The sequence below is a fragment of the Trematomus bernacchii genome, unplaced genomic scaffold, assembly GCF_902827165.1.
Source record: "Trematomus bernacchii unplaced genomic scaffold, fTreBer1.1, whole genome shotgun sequence".
NCBI classification, from domain to species: domain Eukaryota; kingdom Metazoa; phylum Chordata; class Actinopteri; order Perciformes; family Nototheniidae; genus Trematomus; species Trematomus bernacchii.
This window is the reverse complement of record NW_022987567.1, coordinates 5,971,793-5,997,837: the sequence shown is the minus strand read 5'-3', so window position 1 is coordinate 5,997,837 and position 26,045 is coordinate 5,971,793. Positions and strand designations below refer to the sequence as shown.

General features: G+C 41.9%; 1 protein-coding gene across 1 annotated transcript in view; it reads left to right on the top strand.

The window, feature by feature from the left end:
• LOC117478877 (WD repeat-containing protein 7) overlaps positions 1–26,045 on the top strand; it is a 100,067-nt gene that overhangs the window by 12,069 nt on the left and 61,953 nt on the right. The window contains 10 exon segments of the mRNA XM_034125808.1: positions 1,367–1,514; positions 3,957–4,072; positions 4,973–5,105; positions 5,950–6,170; positions 7,247–7,442; positions 8,149–8,363; positions 17,385–17,618; positions 18,106–18,399; positions 19,167–19,363; positions 24,810–24,907. Of these exon segments, the coding sequence (XP_033981699.1) occupies positions 1,367–1,514; positions 3,957–4,072; positions 4,973–5,105; positions 5,950–6,170; positions 7,247–7,442; positions 8,149–8,363; positions 17,385–17,618; positions 18,106–18,399; positions 19,167–19,363; positions 24,810–24,907 (1,852 nt within the window).

Here is a 26,045-nt window from a genome sequence, read left to right as displayed (position 1 = left end):
TGGGTTTCTGAGTTACTGTATTTTAGAGCAAAGATATATACAGTTAGGGAATAACTTTAATAAGTTGTGTTTTGGGGTGGATTGTCCCTTTTTTAAGACTAAAAAGCTCTGCTGCCTTCCTCCCATCTCAACCTTCATTCCCCCGTTACCTCTGGATACTTATTTGAATAGTTATTTTTTCAGTAGAGTCAAAGGTTAGAAGTCGTTGGGCTGCAGCAGACTTTTGATTGGCTCACAACACGGCACAGCACCTGCAGCCATGTGTGCACGAAACCTTGTAAACAGTCTGCATGAAGTCTTCCTCACATAGTGTCATGGCTGGTAACGAGACAAACAATCATCCCAGGTTTTGTTTTTCAAATCTTAACAAAACTGACCTGATTTCACCTGGTCCTTCCTTAGCGTTTGAGCCCTGGTGAGTTTCCCACCTTATGTTTGGGGACTCTCGTGTATCCAGAGCGATAGATCTGACACATCTGTCCATGTCTATAGCTCCGTGGACAGGCGGCACACCTCACAGTGCTTCACAGTGCAAAGAGAAACTCACCTGTGAATGGACATAGATAGCTACTGTGAATGACACCTGATCACCTTCTCTTGGTGGGGGACAAATATGATGAGGGTTGAGAGTGATGAGTGATTAAGATTTTATGAGGTTAAGAAACTCATAATAACTCAGTCAAACCAGAGATTGTACAAATGATAAGGATTCAGCACAGCATACTATTTTCAGTTCGTTCTATTTCCAAAATATGAAAATCCCTCCTCATAACCAGATCTTGTTTAAACACATTTTAATTACACATATACTAATGTAAGACGGTGAACAGAACCGTTGCTAGCATGGCTGTAGACTGTTAGAAGTGTATTTCAGTCATTGTCCCATCATGTTTATTGCAATATATCAATTAATGACATTTCTGGACAGCCTTACTAATACATAGGGCATACCAAGCTTATATAAATAAAATCCTGTAAGTAAAGGAAGTATTAGTGGAGCAAAACAGCTGAGATAGATAGGATATCAGACAGGGTTTGTCTATTAGTGTATATAAGTACCTGGACACTTCTATAGCTTAGGTCACATGACCCTCATCCTATTTGTACTTGTCATGTTAACCCCACCAGTCCTTCCCCTGTGCTTCATCAGCACATGTTCTGATGAGTGAAGCAACACTTTGGATCATTGAACTACAGCGGCTACATCCAGCTTTCCTGCAGTTTGCTGTGTGTTGTTGCTGGTTTTCTTTTGGCCCATGTGGCATGAACATTGAAGTGTTTTCCTTATTTCCCAAAACACTGCTTCTCCAGGTGTTTCTTGTGGATATTCAGGGCTTCAGATGCTGACATGTGTTTATCCCCCCAGCTCCTGATCTGTCCTCCGGTCACTCGGTTCTTCTTCGGCCGACGGGAGCCCTTCCACAAGCTGCTGATCCAGGGGGACTCAGCGGGCCGACTGTCCCTGTGGAGCGTCCCCGACAACTCGCCTCTGCAGCCGCTGTCGACCGCCGCAGGTAGGGATCAGTTCTCTGGAGATAAAGCTGTCTGTCCATACTGGGACATTACAGAACGATCTTTCAAAAACGATTTTCTTTATGTGAGAAAAATCACGCTGATAAGAACAAACTTGATGCCATCAGCATTTAGTAACCATTGATGTAAGTCAGTCAAAGTCAACTTTATTGTCAATAAAGAGATCGAAATACCGTTTCTCACAACAAAAAAATACAAATGTATATAAAAATATGTATATCCTATATTTACACATTTATACATATGCACACATTAAGATAAAAGCACAACAATCAATATATACAAAATAACGGTCACTTCAATATCTTTGGGAATGTACATTAGTGCAAGATTTTCATAATGATATATACCAATATAAATTCAACATAATTATTGTGTGCTTCACAGTTAATCAATTGTCCAAAATATATTTACTTTTGACTCAAAATAAGACACTTTTTTTAAATGTGTTCTATGGGTTGCGTCTCACTTCGGTTATTTTTCATTTCCTCGCTCCTCGGGCTCGGTTTCACCGGAAGTTGTTTGTTTGTTTGTAGCCTTTATTTAACCAGGTTAAAAAATCCCATTGAGATCAACGATCTCTTTTTCAAGGGAGACCTGCGGTACATTAGTTACACATATAAAAACAAACAGAAAACAAAAGGACATCACAACATAATTACAGGGGTATACATTAGCAACCTATTTACATTTACAGGTATCCAATAACATTTCATCCAGCCGTGCTTTAAAACGATGCAAGGGAATCAAAATGCTCAGTTTCAATATTTTTTGCATAGTGTTCCAAGCTAGAGGAGCAGCGCACATAAAAGCTTTAGTACCTAAAACAGTCCTAGCACTTGGCACATGTAATAAAAACACATCCTGAGATCTCAGGCAATAGCTACTTGCCACTCTCTGTGAGATCAAAGAGCATATATAAGTCAGTAGTTTACCCAGCATGGCTTTATATATGAATATGTACCAATGACTGAGCCTCCGACCAGTAAGTGAAGGCAGACCTGCCTTGGCATACAGGGTACAGTGATGAGTAAGTGCTTTACAGTTAGTAACAAATCTCAGAGCACTGTGATAGGCGGCATCTAACCTTTCCAGGCAATGGGCAGGTGCATTCATATATATCAAATCACCATAGTCCAGCACAGGTAAAAAGGTCACAGTGACTAGCCTTTTCCTGGCTTCAAAAGTTGATTTGTCTGCGCCATCTTGAGTGCCGTCCCAGTGGCCTTATTTTTGCCGGAGGACCGAGTATCGAGGATCGAGGAGCGATAACGGAGGAGCGATAATCGAGGAACTACCAGACCATCCTCCGGTGAAATCCTCAGACACTCGCCCCGCCCCCTTACTGTGTATCGCTCACTGATTGGACGATGCAGCGCATGCACTGATCTGGCTGCTGTCAGACGATCAGCTGTGCGGCGTCATCACAAACGGACGTCGCTTCACGTGACGCTCCGGAGGAAACGACGTCCCATTGCTCTTAAAACTCATTTCCCTGCTTCTCGTGGTTTCCTTGCGTCTCTCCATGCTTCCCTGAGGGAGGGACTAGTCGCAGGGAAACGACGCAAGTGAGGGACGCAAGGAATCCATTTAACCGAAGTGAGATGCAGCTAAAGTTTACAAAGCTGAGGGACATCTGGTGGCCAAGATGTGTCATTGCGCTGTTGACTGATAAAGTCAATTTAACATTTTTTATATTTATTTTTCTTACAGGACTTGAATAATATAAATTAAACTTTAAGGATGTATGTAGGATATTTTAAAATTGCATCTAGTATAAATGAACAAGGCTCGACATTTTTCCCTTTTCTATTCCTTGTTTAAAGTGGACCTATCATGCTATATTTGAATAATATAGTGTAGGACCATACCTATATAAGGCATATTTATACTTTTTTTTTTTCAAAATACCAAACAGATCATGCATTTTAGCCATACCTCATTTTGCTCAATTTGACAATTTATAGCTCTGTTTTAGCAAGGGCTGATTCAGTGAGAACAGCACCACCTACAGGCCTGGCATATGTACTACAGCGTCTCCAGCGCTTTCGAACGGCAATGGCCGTGGCTGTCTCCTCCTGATTGGTGGAGTTGGCCCAATAGCCGTAGCGCCACTGTCCTGACGTCAGGACAGTGTTCAAATCTGGATCAGTTTTTATCAGATCCGTTGCAGCCCCTTTTTTAGAGATTTGGGTATGGAGGAAAATAGAGAGGGTTGTGTTTTCTGACACTTGGTGAGTTCCCTGGAACACCGGGGACACATATTCATGTTTAAAAGACGTACAAAAGTGCATTTTGCATGATAGGTCCCCTTTAAGTTTTAATGTTTTATTTTATTCCATCTTTATTTGATTCTGTATTTATGCTGTTCTAGAAACAAATGACTACTTATCCTCTCTCTTCCTCTCTCTTCCTCTGTGCAGAGCTGCAGGTGTCGTCCACCATCAGTCTCCAGGAGTCGTTTGATAAGTTGTCCCCCGTGTCTTCAGGGATCATCGACCAGCTCAGCGCCCTGCCTGGACAAGACGCACCCATCAAGGTTTGAACCCAGACACTAGAGTGGTGCAGCGATGACTGCTCGCTTGATAAAAAAACATGGCATTTTTCCATTGGATATTCGATTATTGAAGAAAAAAAAACTCTGTTGCAAACCCACGTTTATGATACTTCCACGTTTTGTTCAGTGGGAAAATCTCCACATATTAACACCGCTCTTAACAGTTGTTGATGCTTACATGTCTCTGGAAGTAAAAAGCAACGTTAGGATACAAACGAACAACATCACGGTCACAACCCCTAAGCTAAAGGCGGCTAATATTCAGCGGCATATCATTAAGTAGTAGTAGCTGCTTATTTGACTCACAGAAGCCTCAGACCTTCACCAGTGGGGTATTAACTGACGTGAACATTTCTCAAAGTTGTTTCAGGTATCTAAATAAAATTACAATCCAAAAAACAATGACTTCCAGACGATGGAAACAGAAGTGCTCATTTTGGGGTTTAAGGACTCATTCTTTGTAACGCTTATATTTCTGGTCCTTGATCAAAATAAAATGTTTGATTAATGCACCCTCAAAACGTTATGTATGTATAAAAGTTTGTATAGATGTTCCTATGTGGTGGACTTCAGGCGTTAATGTCCTGTAAAAAAAGTACCTTTGTGCCGTTTAGTGTTGAAAGTTCACACAGGTGGAATAGATTTGTTTCTGTTGCTTATATTCATATATAATAGCTCCACATTTTCTTCGAAATACCCGTTTTGTTTTGCAATATCCTTTCTGAAATTGAATTTGTGAACAGATCTGGAGGTGCATCAGTTCAGATGGCAGTATATCGGGGCTTAATTGCAGCATACTAAAGTTTAGTTAATTGGATAATCACCCTTTCAGTTTGTGTGTTCCTGACTCTGTGTGTGTGTGTGTGTGCTCTGTTCCCTCAGGTGACGGCCAGCGTCTACATCCCCTCTCAGGGCCGCCTGGTGTGCGGCAGAGAAGACGGCAGCATCATCCTGGTTCCTGCCACACAGACCGCCATCGTCCAGCTGCTGCAGGGCGAGCACATGCTGCGGAGAGGTGAGGGGACGGGGGACGGGGAAGCTCATATAGAGAAGCTTGAAAAAACTTTAGCTCGTGATGAGAATAACTTTTATCGATTTGAAATGAACTGTACCCGGTCAGAAGGTTGGGTGGTGGTTATAAAATCTGAAATTTGGGGGTTTGATCACCAGATCCTGCAGTCAACATGTCTCCTTTGGCCAGATACTTAACTCGATTTGCCAAAAGGCCAGTGGTGTGTGAGTGAGTGTGTGTGTGAATGTTAGTCTCCCTGGGCAGATGGCACCTTGTATGGCAGCTTTTGTCTCTGAATGAATGTGTGTGAATGGGTGAGTGCTGATTTGTGAAAGTAAAAGCGTTGCGAGTTGTCATAAAGACATGAAAAGCGCTATATGAATGCAGTCTCATTACTATTTAACATGACTTGTTTATTCCTTTATCATATCTTAATTTCATCACACTAGTAAAGTCTATCAAACTTGACCTTAGTCAGAAAAATAATAAAGTGAAAAGCTCCTGTTGCTGCAGATGCCCTGCTGCTGACTCCACATAATAATAATAATAATAATACATTTATTTTGTAAGCGCTTTTACAGGTGCTCAAAGTCGCTTTACAGAGGCAGTAAAAAAAAAAAGGACAACAAATAAATATAGTAAAAGTCACATTAAAATCGAGCAATAAAACAACAATCACACATTAAAAGCCAGTTTGAAGAGGTGAGTTTTTGTACGTTTTTTGAAGGTGGTGAGGTCAGTGCGGTCTCTGACCTCACCATGTATTAAAATAGATAATAAAGTGATTTAGTCCCATCCTCAGTATATTACGTCTTCGTCCATTTCTGACTGTCCATGTGTCCCGTAGGCTGGCCGCCCCACCGCACCCTGCGAGGACACCGGAACAAGGTGACGTGCGTCCTGTACCCGCACCAGATCTCCCCTCGCTACGACCAGCGCTCCCTGGTGTCCGGAGGAGTGGACTTCTCCGTCATCGTCTGGGACATCTTCACCGGAGAGATGAAGCACATCTTCTGCGTCCACGGAGGAGAGATCACGCAGCTCATCGTCCCGCCGGAGAACTGCAGCGTAAGACCTCTTGACATGTCTCTGGGATTTATCTCTTTCATAGACACACTCTCTTTTCTCTGTCTGGAGTTTTACCTTTGAATATTTTCTTTCTGTAGTGTGTTGTGTTGTGTTACTAAATTACTAACAAATGTCTAAATGTTTAAGGGTCTGATGTCATTGTCGGAGAGAATTCTAACGACATCGGTTTGTTGTGTTCAAATGTTAGGGGCACACACACACACACTCACACTCACACTCACACTCACACTCACACTCACACTCACACTCACACTCACACTCACACTCACACTCACACACACACAACCAAACGACATTAGGATCATATTTGTCTGACAGTAAGATCAAATGGTTGCAATTGTGTTGTTATGATGGAAATAAGATGTGCGATGCTGTTGTGTTATCGGAGCCGGACCAATATGATATCTCACTCGCTTTTATTAGGACATTACATGTTTTCTGTCTGTGAACTTTTGGAAAATCCTTAAAACCTTAAATTGAGTTTTTAAGTTCTTCAAAAATGTTACAGAACTAATTTGGCACTTTCTTTGACAAGTTTTGCCAAAGACTGTTTGCATGATCACTTTCCTGATCAAGCAAACAGCTGGTTTAATGAGCACATGCAGCCTCAGTAGTAGGGCTGATATTGATATTGAGTAATGAGAATACATATTGTGTGACATTTTGAATATGTCTTCCCCCTCCTTCCAGTCTTTTTGCTAAGCTAAGTGTCACAGTCTTGGCCTTGGAGAGAAACAGATCCATCTTTTTTATGATCAGTCACATTTTCCTAATTCTGATTCTCTATGTTGTCATTTTATTATTTTTTATTCTTAACATGTATACACATGACATCCATTGCATGTCTATCAGTCCTGGGAGAGGAATACTTTCTTTGTTGCTCCGCCCAATCATTCTGGGGTTTCTATGGGAGTTTTTCTGTATGCTAAGACAAATGTGTAATTTGTTATATTGGTCCATATGAATACAATGTGATTGGTTGACTCGGTGAGCTTACATGGATTTCCCAGGTTCTCTGTATGATCCTTTAACCCCTGTGTGTGTGTCCTCTGCAGACTCGGGTGCAGCACTGCGTCTGCTCGGTGGCCAGCGATCACTCAGTGGGTCTGCTCAGTCTGAGGGAGAGGAAGTGCATCATGCTGGCGTCCAGACACCTCTTCCCCATCCAGGTCATCAAGTGGCGTCCGGCAGACGACTACCTGGTGGTGGGCTGCTCCGACGGCTCCGTCTACGTCTGGCAGATGGACACAGGTGAGATCAGGATGAACACTTCCCCTTTGTGGAGATGGGTTGCTCGTTAGATTGGATCTTAGAACAGTACACTCCCTTGAAATGTTTCAAAGTAAATTAATAACCTAATATAGCTTTTAATTTGCGTTATCTTTTGATTCTCACTGATATCATTGTCCATGTTTTTCTGTGTTTTTTCTGTTTTGCTTTTATTTTACATTTTAAATTTTCTTTTTCAAATTGTTTTATTTTAACCTATTTTAATTTCTCAGCTTTACTTCAAGGGAATTTCATTAAGATCACTGTTGATGTTTTATCTTGTTCTCAATTAATTTTAATATTATTGTTATGTTTTCTTGTGCATGAAAGGTGCTATACAAATACGTTTATTATTATTATTATTATTATTATTATTAGCCTGCCAATCTGGATTCCTCTCCAGTAATTGTCCTGATTAGCCTGTTTTAAAGGGGACCTTTTTAAGGTCCCCTTTAAAGATTTGCTGCCGATATTACGTAATATCGGAAATGTGGGCTGGCTTTACGCCCACGACCCTATCAGAAACTTTGCTGTATCAGAAACAATGTGTAACGTTTTGGAAGTAATGGTCTGTGTTTACATTAGCAAGCATCGCTAACACTGAGACCTATAATGTATGCCTACAAACAGTACAATAGGTGACCTTTAAGGGTTAGAGACACGTCTGATCACTAGTGTGCGTTCCCAGGCGCGTTGGACCGCTGTGTGATGGGGATCACGGCGATAGAGATCCTGAGCGCCTGCGACGAGCTGGCCCCGGCCACCGTGGACGCTCTGAGCCACTCTGCGGTGAACCTGAAGCAGGCCATGACCCGCCGCAGCCTGGCCGCGCTGAAGAACATGGCCACGCACAAACTGCAGACGCTCGCCACCAACCTGCTGGCTGCAGACAACGCCGACAAGGTACACACACACACACACACACACACACTCACACTCACACTCACACTCACACTCACACTCACACTGCCGCAGAAGAGAGACTTTGAGTGGTGGATGATATCATATTAGGGTATTTGTGTCCCATATGTTCTATATGCCATTATGACATGGGTAGGTGGTGAAATGTATCAGATGCAGACTAACAGATGATTTCAGAAGGAATATATAATTTAGTTTCAGGTTTATTGAAGTAGTTGTACAATACCAAGTTTTCTATTCTGCCAGTGCTGTTTTGTTAGCGTCTTTTAGCGTCTTTTAGCTTCCATTTCCTGTTACCAATGCTCCAACTAATATCCCCCTGTGCAGTTAGTAACACACCAAAAAATTACATGGCAACAATAAATATAAATGGCTCCTAAAAATGACGTTCAGCCAAGTGAATGAATGCTGGAGGATAAGGCTGTGCGATTATGGCAAAAATCATAATCACGATTATTTGGGTCAATAATTGATATCACGATTATTAAATACGATTATTCATTGACTTTGAAAAAATCAATTTATTGAACCTTAAAACAAATACAAATAATAATTTGAACAGTATTTTTTTAACTGTTGATTACCCTGAACGTATAATTCAACTGAAAAACCAATACAAAAATAAATAAAATAAATGATACATTTAAATAAATAATATCAAAATAATAAATACCAATAAACAAGATCAACAAATATTTTGGAGCGCACTTCCCCAAGCTACTAAACATATATAAATATGATAAATACAAATAAATGAGACCAAAATTAATTAGATCAAATATGTTGCACTGTCACAACCTAGCAAAGCTAAATAATTGTTTTTTTCGATTATGTTGTTTTCGTAATTGTGGCAGGCCAAAATCGTAATTGCGATTAAAATACGATTAATTGCACAGCCCTACTGGAGGATGAGCCTTTAATTGAGATGTCACACTGAATTGTTTAATTTCCATTGAACAATGTTTGGGTTGTTCTATTCTTAGTATCATTGTGGTTTGTTAAGGACCAACTCTTTCACGAGAAATCGAACTGGGAGAAAATCTGACAAAGACGTGAGCACTTACTGAGACTGCAGGCTGAAGAACTGTTCCGTTTTTTGTCAAATGTCACTCTACTGACTCCTAATGTTGAGTTTGAATTGATTCAGATTTGACACACACACACACACACACGCACACACACACACACACACACACACACACACACACACACACACACTGGTCAGATAGCTGGCTAAAGTCAGAGACCAATTAAAACTGCTGCCGACAACCCAAAGGTCAGCCCTATAGCCACTGTGTGTGTGTGTGTGTGTGAGTGTGTGTATATGTGAGTGTGTGTGTGTGTGTGACTCGAGCAGTTATGAACAATCTTAAATGTCAAAATGGTAGACAAAAACAATCTGCAGTGATTCTTTTTTTGAGCTGTACTTTACTTACAAGAGAAGTCAGTCAAGTGACGTCATTGGGCCGAAAAAATGTGTTTTTTATCATTAAATTACATCGGGAAATAGACGTCTGTAAATCAGTGTAACATTTTTTAAAGAGATACATTCACTACCAAGGCTGAACACTTCATTCAAAAATCATTAGGGTCAGAATTCAGAATAATTTTCTGTCTCCCTTTATTTGACGTGACAATGCACAAACAGAGCAGATCTGAGGCGGGGCTTAAGACATTTTTTAAATATATACATCCCTGATTCTTCCTTGGCCCATTTTCCACCCTTTCACAAAGTTTTACCAAAATGGAGCTTCTTCCCAATCTTGCTGTAAAACATACAAAACAAACATTTGAAACCATATGTTTTGAGGAGCAGGCAGTGTGTGTTGAGGCCAGCCAGGATCAGAGGTTCACATGTCAGCCTCAGATGATGTGATCTGCCCTGACCGAGTAGACCCCACCCACCTGGGCCTCCCGGCACAGAAAACAAACGCTCTGAATTATTTAGTGTCTGAACAGCCTTTAGTTCAGCTGCTTGTACCGTTTGACTTTTATAGTTTGACTTGGAATCCATTTAGCTCAGCTTTCTGTCTCCTCTCCTTTTTCCCCTTCTGCCAGATAACCTTTGTGTTGCTTCTTTGTTTCCCTCTGTGTGCTGTATTTATTGTCGGTGTCTCCCAGGTTTCTCCTGCCGGCTCATAATCACCGCTCCTTTCTGGAAAAGGTCAACAGCTCCAATCTCTCTTTTCAGAAATACCTCGCTGTTGTTCTCCTTCCTGCCTTCCTCACCTCTGTGTCATTTCGCCATCATATCTACTCAAATTATGGGTCAAAACCACCCACTTTACCCCAGTGTGTGATAGTGTGTTCCCCCCGCTGTGTGTAATGACACATAATGACCATCAAATGTCAGACTAGACTATCTACCCAAACATCACACCCAGCCTCCTGCAGACCTCGCTCTGTGTGCTCACAGCTGATGTTTGTTGTTGTTGCTCACATATTAGTGTGTGTGAGGAAGTTAGTGTGTGACTTTGTGTTTGTCCTCAGGCCTCTCCAATACACAGGTTTGCAGAACCTCCTGATCTGTGAATGTGTTAGTCACACGAAGGAACTAAATCTAAATTTGAGGATGTGCTAGTTTTCTGTCTCTTTAAATTAATAGATGATATTATATTAGATTAGATTCAACAGTACAGGACAACAAAATACCTTAAAGTGGACCTATCATGCTATATTTGAATAATATAGTGTAGGACCATACCTATATAAGGCATATTTATACTTTTTTTTTCTCAAAATACCAAACAGATCATGCATTTTAGCCATGCCTCATTTCGCTCAATTTGAATTTTTTTAGATCTGTTTTAGCAAGGGCAGATTCTGTGAGAACAGCACCACCTACAGGCCTGGCATATGTACTACAGCGTCTCCAGCGCTTTCGAACGGCAATGCCGTGGCTGTCTCCTCCTGATTGGTGGAGTTGGCCCAATAGCCGTAGCGCCACCGTCCTGACGTCAGGACAGTGTTCAAATCTGGATCAGTTTTTATCAGATCCGTTGCAGCCCCTTTTTTAGAGATTTGGGTATGGAGGAAAATAGAGAGGGTTGTGTTTTCTGACACTTGGTGAGTTCCCTGGAACACCGGGGACACATATTCATGTATAAAAGACGTACAAAAGTGCATTTTGCATGATAGGTCCCCTTTAAGCATCTAACAAGAAGTGCAGAAGCAGTTAAGTGCAGTGTTATTTATAGTATATCATTAGAAGATACACATGATAGACATAAACCAGTTAGAGTATATTCAGTATGAGCAGTATATATGGGTATAAACAGTAGTATATATATTGAATACACTACAGCTGGTATAAATAAAAACAGTATAATATAGACACTCCAAACTGAATAATTATGTATATGTAACATGATGAATCGGCTAATGCATGATTTGTTTTTAAGACTCCAAAATAAAAATGAATTGGCCTAAATTAATGAATGAAATTATTTATGGCTCATTCAAAACGAAAACCTTTTTATAAAAAAACATTTCAGTTAGTTTCATTGTTAAAACATGTAACACTCTCCTCTCCTAACTCCACTAATATGGCTTCATCTGGCAAACGTATCCTCATACAATTGTAAGATAGGGAAAAGATTGTGCGTGTGTGTGCGTGTTTAAATGGAATCTGTAGGCGTGTGTGTGTGTGTGTGTGTGTGACTGTATTTGTTGGACTCCAGGGGTGTTTGCCAGGAGGGCCCTGCAGGACGATGACCTTTAGACGTACTGCCCAGGAGCTATAGGACACTGTGAGTCTGTGAGTGTGTGAGTGTGTGTGTGTGTCGCACAAACAGATTGAGCAAGGAGACATTTTTTTCAATGTGTAATGTGGCTGTCTGCCTTTAGATGGCAGTGTTCATCCACCAAAATAACACGCGCTCAGGCCGACACACACACACACACTGACACTTCAACACACACACTGAAATGAGGGAATGAGGCACCAATATTTTAGCTTTTCAAAAATCCAAGAAATCTAGCAAAACAAATCACTGAAGCCAGATCACAGCGTTCATGGGTAAAATGTAATTGACAAATGACAGGTACCATTGTGCAGACGCAGTGTTATTGGCAGTCTTTGTAGAAGAGATTTGAGCTAGAATAAAAACAGCTGTTCTTATAATAACAAAAATAATTATGAACAGATAGTTAATATCCTTGATTGTGATTGACTGAGCTGCTTCTGAACTTTATGTAAACACACAGCTGTGACCGCATCACAAAAGAATCACTGCGCCTCTATGGCACCTGAAAAATAACCCCACAAATGCGGCTAAAGAAACAAAGATCGCCTCCAGCTTTCTATAGATCCATGACAGCTCAGGGATTAATGCTGGAGCAGCAGGGAGCCCACTGTCCTGTCGCTTCGCTGGACCAATAACGTTATCGGTTGCCAACAATCCACTGCACTTTAACTCCATCTAAAGCACACACACTACCAGGGACGTGCACAGACGTTTTGGGGGGCAGGAGCTCAAGAGAGAAAAAGTGCACTTCCCATAATAATTTACAAAAAAATGTTTTAAAACAAAAAGTTAAATATAGTTGCACATCTCTGACTTACTGACCAATTAATTTTAATACCCTCACACTCACACAATTGTTTAATACTCAACAGAATTCTACAAAAATAATCAGTTAACACAGAGACAATGGTCTTCTTTAGTATTCACTACGCATAAGAGCAGACGACAAACTAGTACAATTAATAGTTATTAAATGAGCAGCCAACAATCTAAATGATGAAGTTACTGTTTAAGGACATTACAGGCAAAAATATCGTTATGTCTGAATTCATCTATAGATATGAAGCTAATCTGATTTTAAACATAACATTTCAGTAACTATCTGGGGAAGTTGTGAGGTGATATGTTTGTTTTTTTCCACCTGCAATGCCTTGGTAAATACATGCGAATTTGCACATTTTATTTAGGCCTAGTTAACGCCTAATTTGCATATCAATGTGGCGATTGTGATGATGTTATTAGATACACATTTTACTGTATTCACCTGTAGTTTCTCCCCTTAAGTACAGTACATTAGCCTGTATGCCCATGATAAATTGCCTAAGCTAAACCTTGAGCTAACTTATCCATTAGCTAGTAGCCTACCTTAGTTAACTATATTTGTTATTGTCTTTTGGCGAATTAGCTGTAAACTCGAGGCACTGGCAGCTTAGTGATTTGTTCATCTCCACTCACCTTCAAACAAGCCAAGAAAAGCCGGCATAACATGGGACTGTAAAGTGGGAGGTGCTGCTACCTGTCTGTCTGAAGTGACTGTAAAGTGGGAGGTGCTGCTACCTGTCTGTCTGATGGGACTGTAAGGTGGGAGGTGCTGCTACCTGTGTGTCTGAAGTGACTGTAAGGTGGGAGGTGCTGCTACCTGTCTGTCCGAAGTGACTGGAAAGTGGGAGGTGCTGCTACCTGTCTGTCTGAAGGGACTGTAAAGTGGGAGGTGCTGCTACCTGTCTGTCTGAAGTGACTGTAAAGTGGGAGGTGCTGCTACCTGTCTGTCTGAAGTGACTGTAAAGTGGGAGGTGCTGCTACCTGTCTGTCTGAAGTGACTGTAAAGTGGGAGGTGCTGCTACCTGTCTGTCCTAAGTGACTGTAAAGTGGGAGGTGCTGCTACCTGTCTGTCTGAAGGGACTGTAAGGTGGGAGGTGCTGCTACCTGTCTGTCTGAAGTGACTGTAAAGTGGGAGGTGCTGCTACCTGTCTGTCTGAAGTGACTGTAAAGTGGGAGGTGCTGCTACCTGTCTGTCCGAAGTGACTGGAAAGTGGGAGGTGCTGCTACCTGTCTGTCTGAAGGGACTGTAAAGTGGGAGGTGCTGCTACCTGTCTGTCTGAAGTGACTGTAAAGTGGGAGGTGCTGCTACCTGTCTGTCTGAAGTGACTGTAAAGTGGGAGGTGCTGCTACCTGTCTGTCCGAAGTGACTGTAAAGTGGGAGGTGCTGCTACCTGTCTGTCTGAAGGGACTGTAAGGTGGGAGGTGCTGCTACCTGTCTGTCTGAAGTGACTGTAAAGTGGGAGGTGCTGCTACCAGTTCTGTCTGAAGTGACTGTAAAGTGGGAGGTGCTGCTACCTGTCTGTCCGAAGTGACTGGAAAGTGGGAGGTGCTGCTACTGTCTGTCTGAAGGGACTGTAAGGTGGGAGGTGCTGCTACCTGTCTGTCTGAAGTGACTGGAAAGTGGGAGGTGCTGCTACCTGTCTGTCTGAAGGGACTGTAAAGTGGGAGGTGCTGCTACCTGTCTGTCTGAAGTGACTGTAAAGTGGGAGGTGCTGCTACCTGTCTGTCTGAAGGGACTGTAAGGTGGGAGGTGCTGCTACCTGTCTGTCTGAAGTGACTGTAAAGGGGAGGTGCTGCTACCTGTCTGTCCTGAAGTGACTGTAAGGTGGGAGGTGCTGCTACCTGTCTGTCTGTAGTGACTGTAAGGTGGGAGGTGCTGCTACCTGTCTGTCTGTAGTGACTGTAAGGTGGGAGGTGCTGCTACCTGTCTGTCTGAAGTGACTGTAAAGTGGGAGGTGCTGCTACCTGTCTGTCCGAAGTGACTGCCGATCTCCGCACCGCTGTGCGCGAGACGTGGGAGGGAGGGAGGGTAGAGAGAGCATCGGAACTTCATAGTCTAATCTCCCGACCTGATATTTTTATTTTGTATTCAATCAATATATTTTTGGAAAGGCAAACTGTGCGCAAACAGTATAGATATATATTCATATAAGGGCACTTTCTCTGGAGGAAGAAAAAGGGCAGGGGCTCAAGCCCACTTTGATGTCTATGTGTGCACGTGCCTGCACACTACACTCACACTATTAGTGAATTAACAAGGTGCTTTGGCTAGATTGCATGCTTTTATTTGTTTACTATGTTTCACACATGTTTTAGAAAATGCTTACTATAGTCACTTTTTGTAGTAATAGTGAGCATAACATGTGTACTTCTCTTTAGGTTTAGTGTTATTGGTTGCATAATAGCTGCTGATGGTAAATACCCACGGTTATATCAGAATACCGTAATTCGTCCCAATTATCATTAATTCTAATAACTGCAACGTTAGGATTTTGATTCAGCCCGCACCTGTTTGGGGACAAACCTCATTTTTGCACACACGTATACTTGCAGCTGAGACACGCACGCACGCACGCACGCACACACACACAGACTCACACGCACACACAGAGCGACAAAGCATCAATGCTTTGACAGGAAAGTCTTCCCTGAGGGTTGTGTGTGTGTGTGGGTGGGTGTGTGTGTGTGTGTCTCAGCGTGTCTCAGCTGCAGGTGTATAGTGTCTTTTGCTCGGTCCGGAGTCTTTTATGATAATAATTGTTATCAGCTTTAATGGCATTAAAGGTTATAACGCTTTACTTAAAGGCACAGTGTCTTGTTCTGAGCCACCTGCTCACATAAAAAACATGTGCAGTGTTTCACCTTTAGTGATGTCTTCAAATAGCATGAATCCAGTTATTAAATGAAGTCATCATTTAGTCACAGACGTCTTAAACTAACTTACAGTGGGGCAAGAATATTAACAACTCCACACACCTGCTCTGGTCTAAAATCAGAAGCAGACTTTAGAAAAGCAAATAGAAAATCCTCCATGAAACACAGTCAGAGTTCAATTCCAGCGTTGCCCTTTTTCTCATTATTTCCTCCCTCCATGCTTCCCTTAATCACTTCTTCCCGCCCTTCCTCCTCCTCCCTCCATATTCCCTCCTCTTCCTCGCAGTGATGCCTCGAACAGGATCTCAGTTGTCTGATTGCAGTCATCAGGTCATTAACATGTAAACAGACAGCGCTGCTCTGCATACGGCTCAACGCAGGTGTCTCTGCTAATACTATTAAAATCGAGCGATGTGGGAGTATTGGTGGCAATTACAGCTAATGGGTTGTGTGTTGGTTTGTATGTGTGTGTCAGTGTGTGTGTCAGTGTGTGTGTCAGTGTGTGTGTTTGAATGACAGTTTGTATTAAAAGGACAGACTCATTTATTAGATCATTATTCTCTGAAGTGGTATAATTGGTTTTGCTAAATGTGTTAATGAAAGCTTCACTTATGAGTATATTTCATATTAAAAATGGATAAAAGGTTTCATGTGAAAGGTGTTATTGATGGTGGTTTTTCTTTTTGCCAAGAGTTTTGGTGTAATAGCCCATTTACTACAGCTTTTTTGTGAATTATCCCCACTGTTGCCATCAGGAACATTTCAAAGCTGCTCAAATATGTCCCACGATAGCTCTAAGCGCCTATGTTATCTTAATATTTTCCTTTTTTCCCTTATGATACGATAATTACACTTAAAGGGGCCCTATTCTGCTCATGTTCAGCTTCATATCAGTATGTAGTGTCTCTACTTTAAAGAGTCCTCTCCTGCTGATGTTCAGGTGTATATCAGTATGTAGTGTCTCTACTTTAAAGAGTCCTCTCCTGCTGATGTTCAGGTGTATATCAGTGTGTAGTGTCTCTACTTTAAAGAGTCCTCTCCTGCTGATGTGCAGGTGTATATCAGTATGTAGTGTCTCTACTTTAAAGAGTCCTCTCCTGCTGATGTTCAGGTGTATATCAGTATGTAGTGTCTCTACTTTAAAGAGTCCTCTCCTGCTGATGTTCAGGTGTATATCAGTATGTAGTGTCTCTACTGTGACATGTCTCCATGCTTTAATGTTCAAAAAGCTCTTTATTTCTCTCATACTGCCTGTGCTGCAGCACCTCTTTTCACCCTCTGTCTGAAACCAGAGCCCAGTCTGCTCTGATTGGTTAGCTGGCCGGCTCTGTTGTGATTGGTCAACCACTTAGATATGTCCCGTCCCATTAGCCTATCACGTACAATGTGTTGGAGCGCTAGCCAATAGAAGTGTTACATAGTGATGCCATTATGTGACCATTTGCAACATGAGGACAGATATTAAGACACGATACCAGGAAACAAACAAAGGCACAATGTGGGGGTTTCTGTGTTCAATTGATCCTTAATTATAGTTTTCTTCATGTCTCTTTCCCTCCAGGGCAACCTGCCGAAATACTCCCACAATGCCCTGGTGGTGCAGGCGATGAAGACCAACCTGACGGACCCCGACATGCACGTGCTGTTCTTCGACGTGGAGGCGGTGATCATCCAGCTGCTGACGGAGGAGGCGCAGAGACCCAGCCCCATCCTGGTGTCTCCAGAGACGCTGCAGAAGAGCCAGGCCGGGGCCGACAAGGGGGGGTCCTTCCTGGCCAACAAGATCTTCAAACAGGTCAGTCGACGCAGAAGGGGAAAAAGCAGAAAATCTGTTCTTAACATTAAAATGAGTTTTATTGCTTTCTTTTCACATTTTTTGTGTGTTTTTCGTTCTTTCTCTTTGTATAAATAGTCCGTGAAAACTGTAGTCTCATTGGTTATATGCTTATACTTTGCTTTCCTTTGCTAAATGATAGCATATTGCACTTCTTTAAGCTTTAACATAAAACCTTGGTTATGCATTTTAGAATAAATATATAGTAATACAAAAAATCTGCATGTTTTAAACTGGAAATTAAAGGTTTTAAAGCTTAATTGTTTCAAAATATAATGTGATGGCATTTATCGCAACTTCAAGCAACTTTTAATACTATTCCACTTTTCAGTACTGTAAAAAGTTCAACTTGTGTGAACCCACCTTAGTTTTAAACTGGAAATTAAAGGTTTTACGGCTTAATATTATGTCTCTTTGATGAAATAAACCTGTCTCCTGTTCATATCAGGTGAAGGAGACGATGAAGGAGACCATCAAGGAGCACCTGCTGGACGAAGACGAGGAGGAAGAGGAGGAGATGAGGAGGCGGGAGGAGAAGTCCAAGTCTCTCAGCCTGCTGGAGTACAACCTGACGATGGACACGGCCAAACTGTTCATGTCCTGCCTGCACGCCTGGGGTCTGAACGAGAAGCTGGACGGCATCTGCCTGGAGCGGCTGGGCATGCTCAGACCGCACTGCCCCATCTCCTTCGGCCTGATCTCCAGAGGAGGTCACATGTCCCTCATGCTGCCCACCTTCAAGGTACTGAGGGGTCTCACCTGGGTGCTGTGTGTGTCACTCTCTAATCACACTGAAACTGACCTCTGACAGAAAATAGAAAAACAACCCTGTATGAGCCTCACTATGACAAGATAGCGAAGCAGAAATATATATGTTGGAACATTTTTAAATAACTAGCAAGTTATATAAAACAAACATATTAAATGTAGCGTATAACAATTTAGATTGTGTTATATATCTTCCCATTATCGTCAGAAACAGATTTATTTATCCCGGGGAAAATTGGGTTTCGTTACAGTTCCTCCAGTTTAGGATAAAAAAAATCATAAGGAGTAAAATGTCCAAAGAACAAAGAAATATTCATCTAAGCTTCAGATGTCAAAATGTGTATATTGTACCACAATGTCGGTCTATTGTTTCAGAGAGCCTCCCTCCATATAAAGATCATATCTTACTTATTATCCCGAAGCAAAGGTAAGAAAACTTTGCACTCTTTGCTGTCTCAGTTCTGTGCAATGAGAATAAAGTAGAATCCAGTCTAAACCTAAGTGATAAAGTCTTCTGCAACATTATGGAGCAGAACGTTTTCACCAGTCAATAAAAGCAACACGGATCATGTTTCAAATCAAGTATAAAAATGTTTTCCCTCTTCTAATATCGTTGAGATGAGAGCAGAATGCAAACACAGTCCAGACAGACTCTGAGCAACACACACAAGTATCAAACACACACTCCTGTTGACCCTTTGTAGCACTTCCTTGGTTCATCGGTCTGCCTCTGTTTCCCAGGAGTCCCTGCTGCGACAGTTGTCCCTGGCGACGGGTCTGAAGCTGACTCTGACGGACATCGTGGGGAAGGGGACGTACGGCGTGTCGAGAGCCGTCACCACGCAGCACCTGCTGTCCGTCATCTCTCTGGCCAACACTCTGATGGGCATGACCAACGCCACCTTTGTGGGAGAACACATGAAGAAAGCCCCCGTCAGGTAACTATTTCCAGTGACTCCGTTAAAAGCAAACTCAAAACCCATCTCTTCGCATCAGTCTTCCTTGTAAACTCATTTCCATCACCTAGCTTCGGCTCATCATTACCATCACTTCAGTCACATACTTTTATCTCATGGCAATACTAATGTTGAGGTATAAGGTTGTATAATGTTTTTATAATTGTTATACTATGACGTTTGTAGTTTTTGTCTTTGCTTGTGTTTGCTTTGTACAGCCCTTTGAGGCATTTCTTGTGATTTGGGACCTATCATGCAAAATGCACTTGTTGATGTCTTTTATACATAAAAATGCGTCCCCGGTGTGTCAGGGAACTCATGCAGCGTCAGAAAATGAAACCCTCTCTCTTTTCCTCTGTACCCAAATCTCTAAAAACGGGGCTACAACGGAGCTGATCCAGATTTGCGTCCGATATGACGTAATATCTGAAATATGGACCCACGGCACTATCAGAAACGTTGCTATCAGAAACAATGCCCGACTGTTTTGGACGTAATATGGTCGGTGTTTACATTAGCATCGCTAACACTCAGAGCTAACCTGTACTGGAGAGCATGTGTGTGAAGAAGCAGGAAATAAAAAGGAACTCACCTTGTGGTATAACCGGCAAGAGAGAAAGCCTTTGAGCTCCATACTGTTTCAGAAATAATCCTTGATAATCCATGATATGGCGTTTCATCACCGCAGTATTTAGTTTAGACAGTAGCTGCCGGGTCCCGCATGAGCTCAGACCCCTCCTTTTTTTTTTTATCAATGTTTTTTTTTATTAAAGCTTTATACCCAAATCAGCACTTTTGAAACAGGAAGTGAAATAGAGGGATATGAGGCATGGCTAGAATGGGTGATCTGTTTGGTATTTTGAGCAAAACACTTCATAGACATGTTTTTTATATATTTTTATATGTCTGAGACCTATGCTATTGCCTAAAAATAGCATGATAGGTGCACTTTAAGTTAAAGATTTTTACTTCTACACTTGCAACATTGTCGTGGACGTCAGTCAGTAAAATCATCCCAGATTCCTGAAAAATCTTTGGAGCACTGCTCAAAAAACCAAAACCATGCATTTGGTATAAACAAAGAGGCAGAGATCAAGATGTATTTATATTGTATGTATTTATTTAATAGAACATCTTAATCCAAGCTCATCATATTTACCAGATTCAACCTGATCTGACATCAGTACAATTATCTGAATCACAAAGTAAATCCAGAACGAACTGAAATGAAACTGAATTTGAAGCACAAAACCCAGACGCTGCTCACCTAAACAAGAACACCAGTGTGTGTGTGTGTGTGTGTGTGTGTGTGTGTGTGTGTGTGTGGTGTGTGTTGTGGGTGTGTGGTGTGTGTGTGTGTGTGTGTGTGTGTGTGTGTGTGTGTGTGTGGTGTGTGTGTGTGTGTGTGTGTGTGTGTGTGTGTGTGTGTGTGTGTTGTGTGGTGTGTGTGTGTGTGTGTGTGTGTGTGTGTGTTGTGTGTGTGTGTGTGTGTGTGTGTGGTTGTGTGTGGGTGTGTGTGTGTGTGTGTGTGTGTGTGTGTGTGTGTGTGTGTGTGTGATGTGTGTGTGTGTGTGTTGTAGGTGATGTGTGTGTGTGTGTGTTGTGTTGTGTGTGTGTGTGTGTGTGTGTGTGTGGTGTGTGTGTGTTGTGTGTTGTGTGTGTGTGTGATGTGTGTGATGTGGTGTGTTGTGTGTGTGTTGTGTGATGTGTTGTGTGATGTGTGTGTGTGTGGTGTGTGTGTGTGTGTGTGTGTGTGTGTGATGTGTGTGTGCGCTGTGGCCCCCTTTCACATGGAGGTCCTGCTGCTGTACACCGACACAAACATTTCATTATTTCGTCCAATCCTTCACAGCATACCTGCAGGGAGAGAGAGAGATGTGTAAAGAAACACCGGGTGGACTGGTTGTTTTGTTCAGCTTATTCCACTTGTGTTCAGTCTGTCATTTTGTTTTCTTTGTGTTTAATCATCTTCACTTAATAAGGTAACATTAGAACATCTGAAACAGCCTTTCAATATCCTCTTATACCTTTAATTTACTTAGTGAGATGGAAATAAATGATGTCTCTCAGTGGAGTGTTTTCCTATGTTAGTGAGTAGCTAGCCTGACATAGCACAACCAAGTCGCTAATTGCAATTAATACAATTAGGAACCAATCCGTTATATTTCTTTTTTCAAAGGACTAAGACCATAAGGCCTCTTGAAGCAATTGGACATATCTAAAAAAAAAAAAATAAATAGTGGTACAAGAATGAGTCAGCATTATGCCAAGTCAACGTTTTTGAGCGTGTTTTTCATTTGATGCCTGAAATTATTCAAAAATCCAATCGAAAAATCTCATTGCTCTTTGTTGTGCGAGCACTCGATTCAGGGTCTGCCTACAAAAGTACTTTAAAGTTATATAAAAATCACAAGACATTGAAGACCTTTGTTAATTATGCCTAGACAGGGTGTCCACGGGGTCTTAAAAAGTATTAAAAGTTGATAAATTAATTTAGCGAATATTAAGGCTATTAAAAAATATTAAAGGGCATTTTCCAAGGTATTACATTTTGTAGCTTCAATCTCAATCTCAATCTTTATTTATTTATATAGCACATTTAAAACAACCTTCAGTTGACCAAAGTGCTGTACAGGCAATACATATTAAATAACACAATGGGAGTACAATAATAAAACAATAATTAAAAAACATGATAAAAAGCACAATAACTAGAAAAATATTTTAAAAAACACATACAAATGTAAAAATGTAATGTTCAACTAGTATTAAAATTGTAGCTTGTTTTCAATAAGTATATAAATTGTCCAAAGAGGTTGTATTCTACAGTCTGCCTGAATGTAATCATTGCGTAGGTGTGTAGTGTGATTCTGTGTAGTTTATTTATGGCATCCCGTTGGATTTGACGTCATCTGAACAGGACATCGCGCGCTCACTGCTTGATAGCGCGCGAAGCTCCGTTTACGCCGGTTGTTAAACAAAGTCGTTATGGGGAAATGCAAGTTTGCGTCCAAATGGTTGGAAGATAAGGAGGAAGGACAATCAATACTGTATATAGTAAATGAGAGGTAAAGTGTGTCGCCAAGGTAACCGCTTAGAACTCAGTGGCGATGAGGTCTTAAAATGTATGGAAAGGGTCTTAAAAGGAATTACATTTGACTTCAGGATTCCTGCATATACCCTGCTTGAGCTAAAAGAGGGCTGCATGTTCTCCTAAATGTTAAGTATCTTAACGCCCATCGGCTTCCGTGAAAATACCAAATGCCACGAATTCGCTTTACGTCATACACCTCATTCACATCAACCCATTGACTTTGTTTCACACGCAATGCTTCAAGGCTTGTTACCTGATGAAACTCTTCTCAAGACAATAAGAATCGCACAACCTTGAAGTTTCCTATTTTAAAAAGCGACACTCAACACCACCTCTCTGTTTAAACTTTGTTGAGAAGACAAAGAGGACTCAGGAACACTTTAAAAGCTGTTCATCACTTCCTCAGAAGAACTTCTCCTCTTTCCAAATCAGAGCAGGTGATGGAGCAGCTACAGATGGAGAAAGACTTCCTAATAAAACTCAAACCCGTCTTCTCTATCGCCGTCCAAACCCTAGTTCTCAATATTTGAACGTGTTTGGGGTTTTGGCTTTTTCATGTTCCCCATCTCACATTTATGACAGCAGGAAAGTTTCTTCCCTGTATGCTGGAGTTTGAAAAGAAGCGCTCCTGAACTCTTAGTGTTTTAGTATTTCATCACAACACGACAGCACTCCCCTCCACCAGCTCTGTCTGAGGCTTGAGTTGTTCGTGAAGCCCCTGAAGTCCTGCTGTTGATGAAACTAAAACATCAGAAGTCCAACACAAAGTAGAAAAACACAGAACTCTTCTACCTGTCCACGTCTATTGAAGCTACTTCTTCAACAAGTCATACGAAGCTCTTTTTTCCTGAGGATATTATTAAAAGTATATCCGCTCAATGTCCAATCACACCTGAGGCACATTTCAACGCTTAGTACTGATTTTTAAAGAGAGTTTTGATGGGAATTTAATCAACTAACGTTTATTTATTTTATACTAAGATGAGATGATTTATTTGATAACAAACAGCCCCCCAAAAAATGTCCAGCTTGTACAACTTTATGAGATGCACATACTAAGGGTTTTATGCATGTAAATGTTCTGCAAAGGCTAAAATCCCTGTGTGTCCCCCCCCCCCCCTCCTGAAACGCCTCCATTGGACTCCTTTGTTTACCTCTGTAACATAGTGACATCACTATGTTACATGTGTGCTTCTATTGGCTAGCGCTCCTACATATTGTCCGTGGTTAGCTAAGGGGCGGGACATCTCTAAGCGGTTGACCAATCACAACAGAGCCGGCCAGCTAACCAATCAGAGCAGACTGGGCTCTGGTTTCAGACAGAGGGTGAAAAGAGGTGCTGCAGCACAGACAGTATGAGAAAAATAAAGAGCTTTTTGAACATTAAAGCATGGAGACATGTCCCAGTAGAGACACTACATACTGATATACACCTGAACATCAGCAGGAGAGGACTCTTTAAAGTAGAGACACTACATACTGATATACACCTGAAGATCAGCAGGAGAGGACTCTTTAAAGTAGAGACACTACATACTGATATACACCTGAACATCAGCAGGAGAGGACTCTTTAAAGTAGAGACACTACATACTGATATACACCTGAACATCAGCAGGAGAGGACTCTTTAAAGTAGAGACACTACATACTGATATACACCTGAACATCAGCAGGAGAGGACTCTTTAAAGTAGAGACACTACATACTGATATACACCTGAACATCAGCAGGAGAGGACTCTTTAAAGTAGAGACACTAAATCTGAAAATGAAGTTAGAAATGAATAAGAATCACAAACTCTGATCTGAAATACAAGTGACACAAACACATGGAGTCAGTGAGAAAACAATAGGAAGTGGTCACTTTAAAAAATATCCCTACATTATACTTTTGGCGTTTTTAACTGCTAATTGTAAAGCTACCTGGCAGTTTTTGTTGCCTGGCAACCCTTTAATGATCACTCCATCGATTGTTGTATTGGAAGTGTTTGTGTGTCTCTGGAAGTTAGACGCCTCCAGTCTGTTCACAGTCAGTCCTCCACCCAAAATCCAATAGGCTGGAGCCTGAGAAAAACACACACACACACACACACACACACACACACACACACACACACGCACACACACGCACTAACATCGAGAAATTCAAGCAGTTGGTTGCAGGGAAAAAAATGGTGTTAGTGTGAGCTCATGGTTTTATGTATGTCCGCGTTTCTGTTGGTGTATTTCTCTATATTTTTGTTTGTGTGTGTGTGTGTGTGTGTGTATTGGCAGACCTCTATCCTGCCTGCCCATTTAATATTTCATGCCTCCTCTTTGTGATCCCGCTCCAGGCCTCCCAGACCAGGAGGAACCCCGGAGACTCCTCGCAGGACGCTGACCGCCCCCCCTCAGCCCTCCAACCCGGCGCTACAGGCCCAGATCAAACAAGGTAACTACAAAAGGGGAAGGGGGGGGTGCTGGCCTCACACACCCCCAGGGCCCTGCGGGGGGAGGGAGGGAGGGAGGAGAGGCGGGGGTTTGATAATGCAGCCCACCGGCAATAAAACCCACAGAGAGTTACAGGAAAAAACCCCTGAAACATCACAGGAGCAAGCTGCCGTTCCCCGGGTCAGGAGCGATAGAGAAATGTTCTGCTGCTCCAAACATAGTGTGTGTAAACAGGCTCCAACCTTTGGTGGAGTCAGATCCAAAGCGGATTTACAAGTTAAAAGATTCATACTAAGAAAAGTCTTCACAAGGAAACACAGCGTTGAGTTTAGCTCTAAAATAACTCCCGGTTTTGTTCTCAACCTTGTAGCCCCACGAGTAATACATTTTTTTAAGAGTTCAAGTCCATTTTATTTATACTGTACAGGCCAAATCAAAAATCACAACTTTCCCCAAGGGGCTTTACAGTCTGCACAGCACATGACTCCTTTTGTCCTTACACCCTCAATTTGGATAAGAAATAACTCCCCCTAACAAAAAAACGTAAACGGAAAATATTGAGGGAACCGCAGGAAGCGGCGGATTTAAACTGTTACAACAAAAGAGAGGTGGATGAATCATCTATAGAAACGGAACAAAACGAAAATAGAAATGGAGAGAAAGGAGAAGTGCACTCTGTGAAGATGAAAGAAAGTTTGGAGTCTTTCTTTGCAGAGAGAAACCTGCTCTGGTTCACTGTAGGGGACGTTTTTAACCAGCCGTCACCATCTGCCTACCACACACACACACACACACACACACACAGCTCGGTACATTCACTCACCAAAAATCAAGACACACACACACACACACACACACACACACACACACACACACACACACTGCTCGGTACATTCACTCACCAAAAATCAAGACACACACACACACACACACACACACACACACACACACACACACACGTGCCATGGGTGGTACCCTCGGTTTTTGGGGGGAGGCGGGTTTTTAGTGCTATTGTCACGCCTTAATGGAGGCCAAGCGTGACAAGCGTGTGGACTTATTCACGCCACACGCCTATTCAACAGCATTCAGGGGGAACGCTCGGCCGTGACCTCTGCTCAGCCTGCTACTCCAACCTGGGG